Below are 17,460 nucleotides of genomic sequence, written 5' to 3' on the forward strand. Positions count from 1 at the left end.
TTTTCACGTTTTTATTTTTCATAGATCTAACGAATTACTGAATATGAAGGTATTTAGCCAATAGCAAACGATTTATTATAAAGGTACTCGATAGATACTGCACTCATCGTGTAAGAGATATCAGTAACTACTTCCAGCGGGAATTCCTACACTGTAATTGAAAGCAGATATACCTCCAAGACCACCACAATTTGGTTCTTCGACAATCTGTAAACACGAAATCTTAGTACTGCAGTGGGGCACAAACACCTTATTGTTCTGCAAAGAATTCTTATCCAATGGAATGCAGAAGATTGTTGACACAGTCGCGGTCGGCGGTAGTTAACTGTTAGTTCTTTAACAATTGGAATTTTGACAGTCTTCTTTGAACGAATTTAATATCGGGTTAGGCATTTGTCTCCCATTTCCCCCTGTAGCGCGATTCTCTATCACGATCAATTGTATAAACAACCGGCTGGTTAATCTGGCAATCGAAAAAAATTGTATGAGTCTGATCAGCGCCTCTAGCGGGCGGCGTAGAAACTGTTGTTACAGTTCATTTTAAATGTCAAAATTTCGATACTCGATAGTTCCAACCGTAAAGAAACGCGCTGCTGATGGTACGTGACGATGAAGAGTTTTACATACCTACACCAATTTTGTTTGTATCATACTTTTAACTGACGTTTCATATATCAGATAAACTAATTGACACTTATCCCTAAGTCGTGTAACTAGTTCTTTAGATTTGGTCAGGGAAAAAGTTTTTTTCGTAAGAAATCACGGCAGCAAAGACAGTTTAGTCCGTATGGTCCCCGCAACTGCTGTCTCTAATAAACCTGCCAATCGTCGGAGCTTAAAGCATTATCTGCATTATCCTCGTTTGATGGTGTATAGGAGGCGCGTTATTTATGGCGTGTTGCCAAACGACTATTAGCTATCCCCAGCACTGATTGATTCATCGCTTAATAAATGTCTTTACCTCCTGTCAACGTGAATCACGTAATACAACTAATATCTTAAAGGTGTATTCAATCTTGTAGTTTGTCGTAAAAGTTCTTTATACAAGATTTAGGACCAGTTAAGCAGTTTATATTTAAGAGTCAGGTGATCTATTTATTTATTAAATACAGTGTAAAAACTAATATTCCATCTGATATTAATAAGGGGTGAAATCAAGTTTTATTGTTGTAGTGTTCCTGTTTCGTTTTTATATAAAGATGTTTGAAAAAAATATTATAAGTTCTAAGATTGTTTGCAATATTTTTTTACGATATAAATGATAATATACTAGTTATTTGAAGCATATTTCTTTGAGTTTAATCTCCTTGGTTTTACCAACTGCATCATCGGTTCGTAGTAAACAGCGATTCTACAGAACAAAATACGATAAAGTAAACATAGGAAGGAATATGCCTACACATAAATATTTATAAAAAATATCTTGCACAAAACGTATAAAGATAAAATTACAATTGCAAAAACGTGAGGTAAATATCTAAAGCACATATTTCTTCAAAGTATCAATAAATAATTTATAGATCGAGCGTCTATAAGCGGAAACTTCCTGTAATGTTTTCAGGATATTACATTTATTACGGCCGTCCTGTTTTAACGATGTTGAAAATTCTCCTAAGTAATACGGGACTTTTCGATATAATTTGATACAGGGTGGTGTTTTTTAATTATCGGTAAAATGAGGCTATTAGAATCGTTATCGATTATACAGAACGATGTTTCCTTGTATAATTTATATATTTTCTCACAGTAAATAAGGATATTTCTGAGTTATTATTGTTAATTACGTAATTACGAGTTATAATAATGTTTGCCTACACAGCATCAGTTGCTGGCAACATCCAATTACGAATAAACACGTTATTCATTGTCTTTGTTTCCATAAACCTGCTGTATCATTGGTTGGCGCTTTGCAAAGGTATTTCGCTATTTGTAGGTGTCTGAACACATTTAATTACGAGCTAATTAGCGCAAAGGATGAGGATAACCTGTATTTATTTATACACTGCATGAATATCATTATTAAAACAAAATCATTTTATAGTACTGTTCGATCTAAAGGTTGATAATATAAACAGTAAAAGCCCGACTGATACAACTTAATCTATCGACTTGAAACAGAAAAACATTCAAAAACAAAATTGCGTCAATTTACCAGATACATAACAACGAGAAGCGTCAAAGACCTATTAAGTATTGATATTGAAATGTATTGTTGTTGATCTGCATTTAAAAGGAGGGTAGGTAGACAAAATATTAATATAAGCCATAAATTAAGCCTCCCAAAGGTAGCGTTGTCAATACTCAACGTTTGGTGACGATAATTACATCAGTCGTTTGTTTCACGCATCGAATGAGACGCGAAAATTTCATGTTTAAAAGATTCAACACGATTGACAATAATTGGTCGTGATTAAGATAATTGCTGCTTAGTTATAGCTTATCTAACCGTCTGTGTAGTTAAGAGTGTCTGTTTTTTGGACATAAAAAGGCCTAGTAATAAAGTCATTGACGTAAACCATGCAATAAAACGAACGTAAAGCCTATCTCGAGCACTGTCGTAGATAAGCGGGTACAAAACGATTTGATACTCTTTAGTCTGTATCTATCGGGTGTTGCTTAACATTATTATTTACAATTATAAAATTAATGGATTTCCCCATATATTTCTTATTAAACACGATGATAACCAGATGCGACCTTTTATCAGATGATATTGCTAAATAATAAGTTTAAACCGTAGTCTACAAATGTAGCGATTGCACATACATAAACTAAAAAAAGCATTTTAGATAGAGATTTACCCTCTTATTCATAAAAATATATGAAGTCATGAAAGGCTTATTAAGAGTTTTGTTTCTTTCGCTCCTTAGCGAAATGAAAAAGAGAAAACATATTGTAGTTTTTTAACTAAAATAGGTTTATAGTGTGTTTATGAATAAGAGGGTTAGTATCACCGTGTACCTATAACTATATTCATATCTACGAAGTATTACGTGGTCAGGTATGCAGCAAACATTGAACCGTACGATTGAAGTCGGTCGTTCATACGTTCATATGCCACCTCTCTACGCTCAAGGCTGTGTGTCGACTATGCACGTATCAACATTATCTATGCCGACTTATCGGTTCAAATGTTTTTCAACGCTTCCAGCAAACCCGTAGCCACTTTGCATATTCTAAGTTACTCAATGTCGTTGTGAATTCTTAATATAGGGCAAGTCAAATTATAAGCCCCCATACACGGACTAAATGCGGTGAAGCAAATATGTGTTTGGAATTACTGCTGTACAAGTTTTCCTTTAGTATTTCGTATACCCAGTTAAAGTAGAGCAAAAACGTATCCTTTTACGGATGTAAGCTGTCGAAAGTAAATATAATAAGTATAGTACACGAATATAATAAGAGAGATTCAATGCTAAAGCATTTTTATAGTTCCGAAGTTTCAGAAATGAAAAAAAAACACCTCCGGTACTGTTTCCACGTACCAGTATTGCTGCCAAAAATATTTTGTCTTCTAAAAAGTATACCAGAGTAGATCTTCATATTGTCACAAGGCCCTAGAGTTAAAAATAGGTCGTTGGTTTATATGTTACCTTCGTTGATGGGTTGATGAGCGCGTACGGAAGGCCAGTAGGAGTGTCGAAGGCTGGCAGGAGAGCGTCGGCCACTTCGACGGCTTTGTCACGGAACATAGTGTCGCCGGTCAGCGCGAAGCAGGACAGCAGGCCGCCCACGAAACGAATCGTCGTCTCGAACACGGAGAGGTCGGAATCCTGAGGAAAAAAATAGTTGATGAGTCTGAATGTAAAATAGTTATGCATGCTGTTGATCGTCACTTCGTCATAGGATCGACAGCAGACTTAATTCAAAAAACTACTTTGACTTTCTGAAAGATTTCCTATAATTATCTGTAAAAATTGACAATTTGGATCTCAAGCGGTGTTAGGTCCGAGAATCTAGAAGGTTTCGATAGTTTACATCCACACAATGAATTGACTGATTCTGGTCTTTGTGTCTATTGGGAATAGCTCGTCTAGTCTAAAACCAAATAAATGGTAGCATCAGACAGTCATTTGCTAAAGTGGCATCGTTTTAAAGCCGTGTAGCATCTAACTTACGAGATCGACGGAAGGTTTCTGACATAAAAAATATATGCCCTTAACTTTTCCCGACCGTGTGGATCCACCCTTGAAATCCCATGGGTGTCGTCAGAAATTACTATGGGACTCTCCGGTCACTTAGCGTTTCGTGGCGACTTTCCTTTGGCTATTCCTATGGGATCCGACATGGCATTCGCTTGTGAAATAAAATCGTTACGCGATTTTGAATCGATTGGTTCATGTATCAGTTTGTAGATATGAATGTATATTAATTTCACAGTGAGATTAGAAATAAAATAGTTGCCGTTCGATTCTGAGTCTGTGAAAGTTGATTGAAACTGGTAATTTTATAACGTTTTGAGGATGCTGTGTTCTCAATGATCTATTTAAAAACAAGGCACTGTAGTTTTCTATTCCCAGGCCTATAGCTTGTTGGCCTAACGTGTAATTTTTATGGTAACAATTTTGTACACGACTGGGTTCCTGTTTAAGAGTCGTTTTTACCATCGACAGGAAATTGTGAAACTAATTTTATTATACACATATTGCTGCTTCAATGTGATACTACTAGAAATCAGGACTAAGCAGCGATAAATTATATGTAAGAAAAAGTTAATAAATTAACTAAAGGCAATCAGCTCTCTCGAAATTATTGTATTGGTAATTTTCCATGCCTAAATATAATCGGTAAGAATAATGATTTTCCTGAATCCGACCACGGCTTTGCTCTTTATAAAACAGTATATGTTTGAGCGCATTCAAATTCACAATTATCATATTGTTTGAACGTCGCGTGGTACCTATAGCGGAAAAAATATGTTTTTTGTGTACACTTGCCGGCCAAATCAATATTTACTATACGGAAAATTACTTGCCTATTGTTTTATACAACTTATTGCTTAATAGTGTAAAAGATGTGTTAAGATGTTTTAGATTCTTCAGTCTTTATTAATTTTATTTGACATCCAGAAGTCGAGCAAAGAAATACGGTACGGCCGTACCATCCTTTTCTCGAAGCAATTCAGGCTATTATTGACCCCCTATAATTTCGTTGTGGATAATCTGTGCTTTACTGAAGGCATCAGACGAAAAAATTGCAATTAAATAGCTCGAAGTTAAGGGAGTATTTGCATCAAAAAGTAATTCTTTTCAATATATTGGATGACTAAAGTCTTGAAATAGCAATTCCCTACAAAAACATTTATTTGACGTTCTATTAATCAAATACCCAATTCTGACTCGCACTATGAGATAAGCGTATAATATGACTTAGTATACAGGAATGCAAAACATATTTATATGTTATGCAAATATAATAAAACAACAATTCTATGTATCATTCAAAATACATTCAAGAACACAAATATGTTTATACTGTCATGTTGCCAAAATATTTTTTTATGAATGAAAAGATATCATATCATATAAAGCGATAAATATACTTTAATTTAATCTAGCGATCACTGCACCCATAACGTATTCGAACATACGGCATTAACTTCTATGTTTTCATTCATAAACATGGATTTGAAAACGCAACAGCATACATTTTTTGCTCACGACTGTAGACTGCACGCGACATAATATATATTATCTCAAACCGGTTTGGATTGTAAACTTGAAATTTAAATTACGGTACGACATCGAAGTCAACTATCAATTTTAGATTATAATGTTCTCATTTATACAAACGCTAAACTATTTCATTTGTCCTACATATAAATGAAGTTTAGCAATCTATTTCCTTGGCCTTTCTTATCTCAACACACGCTCTCCGGAGATTACTATTTACTTACCTATTTTGTTGTTCGGTCAGTAAAATTTTAAACACAGATAAGAATGTTTTAAATCTATTTGTTATAGTGTTGAAACTGAAACGTTGATATTGCATGATCGTATTACGTTAGAGATGCTGCTGTAAGTCTAATGACACGGAACTTTAACAATAAATGTTTAACAAATCAAATTGAATGCAACCGTGTGCCTAAGTTTAGCAACCCTGGCTAGCAGAGCATGTCAAAGTCACATTAATAGACTTCTTATCCATTTGGTTACGGCTAATTTATCATTTCGTTGCACCGAGCTCGCCGTAGCCGACTAGTGCCGACTACACAAGTGATGATGGTAACACTTTCAGTTTAATTTAATAACATTAGAATTGCCAGAAAGGAATTTTATGGGAAGACTCTATGATAGAGCTAAGTGATAAAATAGTTCATGGTTCTGAAAGTGTGAAATCAATGACCACGGCACAAAAAGTGGCATTTTTTAAATGCCATTGTATTCCTTACAACTCTTGTTGCTAATGTTCGATAAAAATCTAGTTGTAAGTTTATTATAATTAGAATCCTGCGATGCATAAGTGAAGGAAACAAGAATAAAATGTGTTACTTACGATTTCATCAATATGCAAATGTTCAGCGACCCAATCGCGGCCCTCGAGGAACTCATCGTTGAGACCCATCAGGTACAGGGTATCGAGACCGTCTACGATCGTGGCACCCAGGTCACCAGCACCGAACACGCTTGACAGATGAGCTCGCTTCGACATCGGCTTCAATTCGTTCTTTCCCCAAGCGTACAGCTTGTAGTTGTTCCACGCGTGTAACATCATCTGTGAAAAAAGAAAAAAACATTTTCAATCTCAACTTTCAGTTTTCAGTTACGACTTTTCTACAGAGAGTAGACGACGCCCCTTAATCGTCACTCGAATCACGGCTGAAAACTTAAAAATGTTTGCTTGAAACGGTCGCTCGCCTTCACGGAGAATTCAAAATGTTTTCCGGATCATGTGAACAAATATTTTTTCATAAAGCGGCGACCACATTTCACATTTCAAAGGCGTGCCGTGAACGAGGCCTTTTCAAAAAGAGTGCTCGCAAAGCTCTCATTCTGAACAAGTTTTAATCTCGACCGCTCCGTGCGGAGACGGGACACTAATGAAAGGATATCGGACTTTCGTCGGGGCCATTAATTATTATTAGGTACTGGGAAACTTCGAGAGTCCCCAGTGACTTGGAAAAACTGCGCGACTTAACCAATTACACTTTAAACAGAGGTTAGTGAGATGGAAATTTATATTATTGAATGTCGCATTTCGAATAGAATTGGAGGCAATGATTTTTTCGGGCTAAAATATGTTCGATAATTTAAATCGTTTCCGTGGCAAATTGTCACATTGTGTAGGTACCACTTGTCGTTATCCGTTTCATAGATTAGACCAAAATCCGTCACAATGGCAAAAATCGATTGGCACCTGAATGACATGCAGACGTTGTTGTGTTGTGTTTGTTGCTCCGTTGTTCGGCATTTGTATTTGTGCGTCCGGTATTCCTCTGCGCACGTGACGAAGGATGCGCGACGCGTGCATGCCCTCTGGGTGCGAGTTCATTTGCGACAGATGGGCCAACATAAACACGGTGAAAGTGAACCCCACCCCGACCAGCACTACGCGAAAAACTCGAGCGGTACGCATTGTTACCGGTAATAGTTAACGTATGATTTTACACGGTCGCCGCCACTGATTAAATACAACTACACGATAAGGCTCACAAATGGTGACTGTTGGATGTAGTATTTACGAGTTTAAACGAGTATTTTCCTTAAATTTAACGCGACTGGCAATATTGTGACGCACGGGTGGACTTATTCATTATTTAGTTTTGGTAAAGAGTAACAAAAAGTGGCAAAATATCGGAATCGTTTGACACACTTGCGCGCGAGTCGACGGCGCGCGTTATATTGATGAGCGGTCGGCGAGCAATATCGATGTTGATGTTTGGTGATAGCGGCGATACTGACGAAACATTACACTATTGGCGAGGTATATTCAATATTTTGTTATCAATACGAATGCCACGTTACTCATGCTCTACTTTGAGGTTCATCGCACTCACTAAGTGGTTCAAGATCAACGTATTAAGCAATTTTCACAGCGATCAGTCCTCAGATGGATTGGCGCGTAATATTTGAGCTAAACTTTTTCGTGTTCTGAGCTCTAAAAACTTGATTCCGATCATGGTCATCAAGATCTTCTTTAAGTAGGACTATTTGAGTTGCACTTGATGCGGAACATAATTATGAATATAACGACCTTATCCACTAAGACTAAACAGATCTATAAGATAAAAGTCGCGTAAAATTGTTGGTAATCACTGTTACATTTTGTACTCGAAATATGAGCATATTGACATGCTTTCGGCTCTGAAATAAATTAATAAAAATACGTATAAGTAAAGATAGTACTCTCTGATGTTAAGTCAAATTGATAGACTGACAATATTTTTCAGTAGGCATTGTGGTCTATTATTTATGACTCCAAAAAAAGTTTTTAAGATAAATTATTATACATAAATCAGTCGCAGCATCGCGGTAATTTACACAAATAAAAATTATAAGTGGGAAATACGTTGTTTCGAATTGAATGTCAGTACGATATCTGATCAAGTACGAAATAATGAAAGATTAATAGTCGCTTAATTCGTGGAATGGTGCCAAGGACGAGTTGCCACCGCCCTCGGCATGTAATAGGTTCAATATCTAGGTCATTTCAGGTCATAAAAGTTTAAGTAGCTTACAAAATTCATGAAAATTTCCCTATATTTATTCAGACTACACAACGTTCGTTAAAAAATGTGCTTTAGGTATATAAAAGTAATAGTGTTAAATGGCTGTATGCCTTATATTACTGTAATACAATGTGAAATGTGTTTGCTACATTTCTCTAAGCCAGCAATGTAAACATATTCCAGGAATTTACACAGTCGCGGCCTAAAAGATAACCCTACAAGCGAACCTAAACACGACCGTTTAAAATGAAAAGATAATACATATAAAAGGAAAACAAAAATTAAACTATGATTAATTAATGTTTGTGTAATTACAAAGATATAGAGATAAGAAGACCGTAGGCTTTTAGGAGCAGACGAGATAAAGAGAGATATTAATGATGTCGAATATATTTTGTGTCAGCGAAATAAGAAATGAGGGTGACAAGTCCCTTAGAGAGTATATTAGAGTGATGCGCACACTGTACTCATTAGCTGTTTGCTTACAACACTTGTCTTGCTGTTGTTGTTTATTATAATTATTATACATACTTTATTTATATTCCGGACGTTTTGAACATAGCAATGATTGTAGAGTAATAATATAGCTATTATTTTGTTTCAGGAGCTTCAGGGAAAATAGTTGTACATAATAATACCGATCGCACTGACTTTATTGTATCTGCAATAATCGGCATATTAATACATATATAATGCACAATATGTAATGAAGTATGCTTACGTCCTTGATTTTTGGATGTTATAGAAAAAACTAAAGTACATGCTCGGAAAAACTAAAGTAGGGAAGGTTGCTCAGCGATACATAGTGGATGATAGTGGAAAGTAGTGGCGTTACCCGCGTGAGAGGCGGGGGCAATATGTGCCGACACGGCCGCAGCGGGAACGGGAACTAATCTCGCCATTCTCGGCGGGCGGTAATTAAGTGCGGGCGCGGCCTCCAGTGCACTGCGGCCCGGCGGCCCGGCGTAAATCCGAGCTCCTTCAGATTTACTGTTATAGCCCGAGCAGACACCATAAGACCTCTTCCTCCGCACACGTCTTCACACTGACTTATTGCCCGTGCGGCCGCCCAACTATCACTTTAACTGCTCGCGACGCCACTAAACCTTTATTCCTCGGAAATCCACTCGGCAGTTAAGTTTATTTGTCAATACTTTGTGTCACAGCAGTTTACTACTTATTGTTATTAACGTTGAACAAAACAATCCGGCACAGAAAATAGATAACATGCGTTTGTGGCAGTAAATACTGCTCGTTAAAGTGAAAAGTTAACACAAAGCCGTTGCGGGAGAAACACAATGTATAAAGAACGTTATTATTCACTGAAAAAACCGTTTAAATTTCAATGTAATGTTTTAATATTTACAATAATAAGCTATGCGAATTTATTCATGTAGCGCGATTCTGTTATATTTTCATTTTTTGCGATGCGGCTGCCGTAACTCAAAACGACATCGCACAATTCTTACTTTGTAAAATAAAGGTGCGTGTCACTCCTGAAAATATATTTTCTTTTCTTTTAGACGAGTTACCTAGATCAAAATTTCACGACACAAATCTCTGCCGTCTAAAATATCATAAATAAAGGCCTCGTACAAATGTTTGTTGTGAAGTTATTTACATGGTGTCGTGGGCCGAGCCGAGAGCTCTTACACAACTTATCAAAGAGATCGTAGTAGTCGCGCTTTAAACTGAATTGCTGATTTGACGCTTTGACCTTAATTTCGGATTCATGCTCTCAGCTTAACGAAAATGTTGGACTCGTATTTAGATGATTCACATTTATTACGACGGGTTTTCGTTACATAAATACATTATTTCTGAGTTCTTTTTATATAGATCTATTGGTTTGCGGTCAGATTAGTTAAAAAATAACTTGTTTGGTTTGTTTGGTACAGGTGTCGAAATTACTAATGACTGACGTTAAAAATAGAAAGCAAATCAGAAATTGTTGCCATTAAAAACAATTCACAGGGTTAAAAAAAACTAAATATCGGACAAGTTACGTTGTATAACACAAATTAGATCCAGTGACGTAATTCATGCACAAAAACAAAGGCCACCAACACAAAGTGTGAAGTAAACAACAAAAAATAAAACAGTGGAAAAAGTAAAGTCATCATAGAGATTTCCTGCGGAACAACAGAAAACCCACAACAGTTTGTTGATGAAAGAACATCGCTTACTTTCCACTTTTAAAACAAAAGCGTATAACGACTATGAGTAAAACTAACAAGGGAGCAACAATGTGATTTCATATTTTTTGTACAATTATACAGCCATTAGTCGTGTTACTAATCATCGCTAGTAAATCCCACTAAAGTAGAAAGACAGTAAGAATTGACTCTTTATTATGAACTTCCCGCGGGCGAAAGCAAGTTTGTTTTTTTCTTGTAAGAAGCTCGGATGTTAAATCTTTATCTAGGCGGCTCTTTCATGTTAAATTCAGCTGAACTGAGCGGACAACGAGTGTTTAACGAGAGGCCGCCCTGCCCCTCACCGCTCGAGGTGTCAAATTGACGCCCTGTCATTGATCGATTGTACCCTGTCCCGAACCACGTTAGTCTATTTCGCTTTCAGTCACCAACAAACACATACGTTCATTCTGATTAACGTGATGTCGGCCCGAAATGCGATCCAGCAACCCGTAAAATTAAAACGCACACACGCATACCGTGGCCTACACAAAAATTTACATGTTAAGATGGATTATGCTATCCGTTTCTCGACAACGAAATGCATGCGATGCGCGAATGAATTTGATCTAAATTCTCTCGCATTTTAATTTAGTATTTGGCTTACGTGCACGATTATAGCAATGGAATTTAAATTTGGTACAGAATTAAGTAATAGGTACATAAATATTTATTTGATGTTACAATAATATATATTTTGGAGCTTATCTTAAGGAAATCATAATGAGTATAAACTTTATGAGTCACCAGACTTGAGCGTTGAATCACGGCTCTTCGTTACGATCACACTTTGAACGACGACACTAAAGACGGAGCTACTGTTAGAGTTTTTCTCTAATGGAAAATCTGCATAATGGGTCGCTCCCCCGTGATTCGATTTGTACGGAACACGTTATCCTGAAGGCGCGCGCGCCGTCACCGCCGCGCCCTCTAATGGACCACTGCTATTTACTCGGCGACGGAAGACGACAGTTTTTGTACATCTCCTTTTGCAAAGTGAACTCGCAAGTGGGCTGCCTTTGTAACTTAACTGCCTTTCACGAGGATAAAACGAGCGATCGACGTCTGTCTCGCCGACAAACATGGGAACCCTTGTAAGCGATATCCAATAATACCGAGTCTCGAACTCGCTCGTGTTTTATATCCATTACGAGGCACGCCTAACTAAAACATTTGTAAGCTTCAGTGTGCCTGACCCGTGACGTGACAGCGCGAAAATAAATCACCACCAGACAGAAATATTAAAAAATATGACGAGGCACAACCAATTAATTATCGCAAACCGAGCGCTACCGCTGTTACAAAGAATTCCTGAAAAATGTCGGGATCATACATATATTGGATTGATGTTATGGCTGAAACAATAAAATCCGTTTTTTATTTAGGTGCACGGAGCGAAGGGTCGGAATCGGAAAATATTTTTGATAGAGGTTGGCTGAGCCCACATTTATCATTATCACGTCGACAACGTGGCAGGTCACCGCACCTTTGCGCTGCCCACTAAATCATAAAACTTGCAAGTCGGAATCATATTTTATCAAACTATACTTACGCATAGTACTATAGTTTCCACGAGGTCTGATAGAACAGAACATCCATCAAGCAGTGATAAATTATGCGGCGAGTTCCTCCACGCAACTCCGACACTCTACATGTCAGTCCTAAGTCAATGTTTGGCCAATCACGGTGATTTAACTACTACTTAACAATTACTTACTTACATAATCCTTTTATGTTGATTGTGTTGGTTATTGGTGCACGCAACATTTGATTAAGTACGATACGAAAAATATAGTAATATGTTTTGTCAGAATACGTACATGAGTGGAAGCGAAATAAAAGCACAATAATATAAAGAAAATGTTTCAGTCGTGAAGAAAAAGAAAATGTGACTGGAGGGCATTTATATACGTGAGTAGTTAACGTGCGAGCCGACAGGTGCGGCGGGAAATATTTTTACACTGCTCTTAGTTCGCTATTCGACACCACCTCGCAAGAAAAAGGCTACACAAAATAAAAGACAAAACAACTAAACTCACTGAAACCTTTTTACAGGATAAATAGTTACGAAGACAAGAAATCATTTATCAACTTCTGTCGAAGCTAAATCGACATCAGATAGAAAGAAGGATTCACTTTAGACGAGAATAAGTTAAGTATATTAAAGGACAAATAAATGGTTTCTTAGAAACATTGGTCTTATTCATTGTGTTAAAGATAATTTATATATGTAAGTGACAAGTATATAGTCGTTTGAAGTTTCAGTGCGTACATATTGTTATTAAACGTTTGATTGTTTCAATAGCGTGCGAGGACGGCGTAAAAGCCTGGTTCTAAATTAGGAACAACTAAACCGAAAGTCGATACACAGTACGTAGTTTCAGACTAGTTGTAATATAATATAGAGGCAGGAGATCTGATACGCACCGGCTACACTTGCGTATATTGTTCGCCGGGTTCATTTGAATTTATAAATGGTTGCATGTAAGCGCGGCCAATGAAACGCCCATCGAGGGCTGCAGTTACTGTACCGCTCTATTTGTTCAGGACAGCGTAGACGGAAGTTCGTGTAGGCGCGGATCGCAAACACCGCCGCGTTTCCGCTTTAACTGTACTGTGCAACGTTCAATAAAGTAATACTGTGTTATACCTCTATGCAATATTCAAATGGTGCGGTCATTTTACGCACTATCGTAAAACTTAACAATGAATGTCTTCAGGCTCGATTTGACGCAAGCCAAGTTTTATTACAATTACAATAAAATAGTAGTTTATCTGTACGGGTGTTTAGGATCGATTCAATAAAATCCTATTTAAAGATCGTGGACATTTCAATGGCGTAAGGTGAGTTATAAGTTACAAGTGCGCCATTACGTACAGGTCGGAGGCGCACATTTCACACGAGCTGTTACTTTTACTGCAACACCTGCGCTCACAGTAAATCATTGGTACGAAGCCTTAACCTAGCCTGCATGAGGTAACATTTAACAATCGAATCGTGCAATATAATGCAATACAAATGTACACGCAAAACACGACACGAGTGAGTTCTCCACTAAATGGGGCATGACGTTAGACGAGTTTTGTGAATTGAAAATGTACATAAATTATAAAGAAATGGAAACAGAACTGGTTCGTTTGTTGATAATGGGCCTTGACGAATACGAACAAACTCATCATTGAGGAATAAGGAGGTCACAACAAACAAAGCTTTGGAAAAGTGGGGCTAATTGGTAACCGGGCTTAAAGAAACAAAGAGATTTTCTTGAAATCACAGTCAAGCCATCTAAAAATGAACAGTTCAAGCAAGTAGATGATCAGATATGTTAAAAGTACATACATAAATAAAGATATTTAGGCGACACGAGAAAAAGGCTTTAGTCATTTGTATGTTTTGGCATGATTTTATTTAAAAAATGAAATTGATATTCATAATAATTTGTAAAAATCTAATGACCCGATGTTTTGTAAGAGCAAAGAAACATTTTTAGGTCTCCATCAGTAAAGATTATGTAACAAGATTACCTTTGTGAGAAAGAAAATTAGTTGTTCAGTGTAGTAGCCAACAAGGAAAATTAATTTGTAATTAACAGAGACAATGAAACTATTGTAACTGTATTTACTTTTATATAATAGTAACAACAAGCTACTGAAGTGATATGAAGGAAATTAATCCACGATAGATAACAATGTTACTCGGTAAACGTTAGAGAACGTTTGTATTATAACGCTACCTTATTAAAATTGTCTAAGCCTACACAAACAAATCGTAACAGCAATTAAGATTCACTTTCAAAACGTAAACAGACGGAAGAGTAATATAAACAATAATCTATTTTTGGCGCATAAGTTATTGGGTAGATTACTGGGTTAACGTAAAATGATTAAAAACGTACTCGTAAAAGGTTCATGTTAAATGCTAAGACTATGTAGCTTTTGTAAATAATGTTGAAATTGTAATTATTACAGACTGAAAAACATTTTATTAGACACTCATTAGATACCAACGAAAATATGACATAGTGACGTTACTACGTCGTATTTCTATACTAAAATGTGTTTTTGACATTTCATAAAGAGTAGCTGATTAGACTGGTAGGCAACTACCCTATTTCGGTAGTGCAGTAAAAGCATAAAGTGTTTGAAGCAAGGAATACCTCACAGAAGATGAAATAGGAGAGCTAATCTGTGCAGTGGGGGCGTCGAGGCGCAGGCGAGTTTATCTTTTGTGTATACTTTCATTCACGACTAAGTCCCCCGGTTTAAGCCTTTAAGGCTTCTGCTGTAAGGTAGCTGTGCATTTTGTAAGAATGCGCCTTTACCAAACGTTTGCAAGTTTCTCTCCCTTGCGGTTTCAAATATGGATTAAAGGGATTTAAAAGTTCGACTTATTAGCCGGGAGTTATTCGAAATGTTTGCAGAGCTAAGTTAATTTACGAAGATATTGTCTTTATACTATTTTTGTTTTGTTTTATCGTATGGTTAGTAGTTAGTCTTTATACTGCAGCATACCGTATTATGCTACGTGAGCACCTTATTTAAGTACATAATTATATTTAGCTAGACAGTGCCAACCAAATATTTTTTAAGCATCATTTAACAACTATTCAGTCGACAATTTGTTAAGCCATATTTAAAAAATCAAATTAATTTTTGTACCGTTATTGATGGTGACTGAACACACTAAACATAATTCAACTGGTACTCTACCCGTTCAAACATAACGTCAGATTAAAAGCAAATAGTCATAACAAAAGTCGTTACAAGTAATCATAATTTACGAAATTCAATTAAATTGTTTATATGAAGGTTTTTATTGCGGGATGCATTAACATACAGCGGGCGAACTCTGCGGGTAATCTGTGAATTTACGAGTGCTGACAGCGGGTACCGTTTTGCACTCGTACTAAATATTTGCATACCCTCAGCCGCCACGAACATCGCGCAAACAATACACAACACTTTAATCGCGGCTGAATGAAAAATGTGCTTTGTAACTTACATACATTTTTTCAGTGTACGTTTAAAGAAAAGCCATGCATTTCAAACTGAAGTAACTTTTTTAGATCAACCACCTTACTAACACGCAAATCAATAAACATCGTATTATTGTGCGACTTATTCTTATAAAACAATAGTTAAAACATGTAATCGTAAAAATAAACTAACGATAGATAGTATTTGCACGCCATTACGAAACGCCACATTACAGATAACAGGTTTACCCAACAACGGAAGCTATATCGGATAAAATACCGAAATACAGCGAGAATTACATATCGTGTTCAAAAATCCGAGTCATAACGCGACCGTAAGCCCACCCATTCCCATCGAAGGGAAAGATAAAGTACGAATGTCCTGATACCTATCTGTCGTAGCGAAAATCACGGATACACTGAAACACTAGATATTGGCAAAGTTCTGAGGGGCCGAGCACGGTTCGGCTTTCACGATCGCACACTATATCAAGAGTTTTATCTCTACTGTTATTGCCATTTTACTGCAATTGGTAAGTAAAGAGAGTACGCCGATCCAAGTATAGCGCTACAGGGAGCGTGTTACACCTTATGGCGCAGCGTCACGCTTCACCTCCCCTTACAACTCCTACTTTGTTAAATTACTCAGATTTCACTATTTCAATTGTGTCGAAAATTTTCCGAATCAGTAAGTAGAAAACTTGAGACTATTGTAAAGCTATAAAAAGGATATTCTCCCTCGACGCGGGCAAGTTAAACGGAACGACAGTCACAGTAGACGATAGAGAAAATTCGATTTATCCTAGTGGACAGTCTCTAACGAGCGGGCCCCGGCGCAACGACTGCCAATAGCACAGCGACATGGAAAAGGCGGGCTGCGAGCGTGTGTGGTTGCGAAAATCTACGTTTTTATCCAGCCACCCAGTGTTTGATAACATTTAATGGATTTTAAAATACAGAATACAGTATAGAGTTTGCAACCCTAAATTGTAAGCGTTGCGTGATAACTATATGCCAGTGATTGGGTAGTCTAGATGAAAACCTGTCAGTGTATTTTAATCGATACTATAATCACAACAAACACCCCGGCAACGTCCCGTGGGGCCAATTTAATTAAGTTTCTAGGTCACTCGTCAGCGAAAATCTCTTGAAATTATAGTAAAGTATAGTATAATAAATAGATTTATATTAGTAAAAGCAATTATAGCACTCACAGAGGTAAGTATCATTCAAATAATAACTATTAAATTTATTAAAGTAAAAAGTAAATTGCAGTAAGTAAAAATTAAAAAATATTTATCTGATTTAATCTCAGGTCGAAAAGATTTAAAAACAATACAAACTAATGACGGATTCTTAAGACACAGGCACTCAAATTAACGAATTGCAAATCCAAAGCTCCTGACGTTTTCTGTTTATTTTTACGCTACTTTGTATAAAATATAAAAGAAGATAACATAAAGGAATGAATTGTTTTAAATTTAGAATGAACGACGTAGATATCTACCATAGAATATTCCTTCACTAGAAATTGACAACTAGCAAACGTTTTCACATCACGTGTGGCAATTGAGATTGTATCGAATCGCGACATAACTGCGAGATGCTTGAAAGGAAACTG

The 17,460-nt window shown here is 36.7% G+C and overlaps 1 protein-coding gene across 2 annotated transcripts in view; it reads right to left on the reverse strand.

Moving 5' to 3' along the window:
• Positions 1-17,460, reverse strand: part of LOC142973538 (mannosyl-oligosaccharide alpha-1,2-mannosidase IA) — a 61,194-nt gene that overhangs the window by 14,791 nt on the left and 28,943 nt on the right. The window contains exons 1-3 of one of the 2 annotated variants that reach the window (XM_076115351.1): positions 7,357-7,840; positions 6,496-6,714; positions 3,594-3,773 (exon numbers count right to left, since the gene is read on the reverse strand). In XM_076115351.1, the coding sequence (XP_075971466.1) occupies positions 3,594-3,773; positions 6,496-6,714; positions 7,357-7,575 (618 nt within the window). In that variant the 5' untranslated portion in view covers positions 7,576-7,840. Of the gene's footprint in view, positions 1-3,593; positions 3,774-6,495; positions 6,715-7,356; positions 7,841-17,460 lie in introns of those variants that run through there. The other variant, XM_076115350.1, reaches the window with a different exon arrangement.

Source organism: Anticarsia gemmatalis, chromosome 6, assembly GCF_050436995.1.
Source record: "Anticarsia gemmatalis isolate Benzon Research Colony breed Stoneville strain chromosome 6, ilAntGemm2 primary, whole genome shotgun sequence".
NCBI classification, from domain to species: Eukaryota; Metazoa; Arthropoda; class Insecta; order Lepidoptera; family Erebidae; genus Anticarsia; species Anticarsia gemmatalis.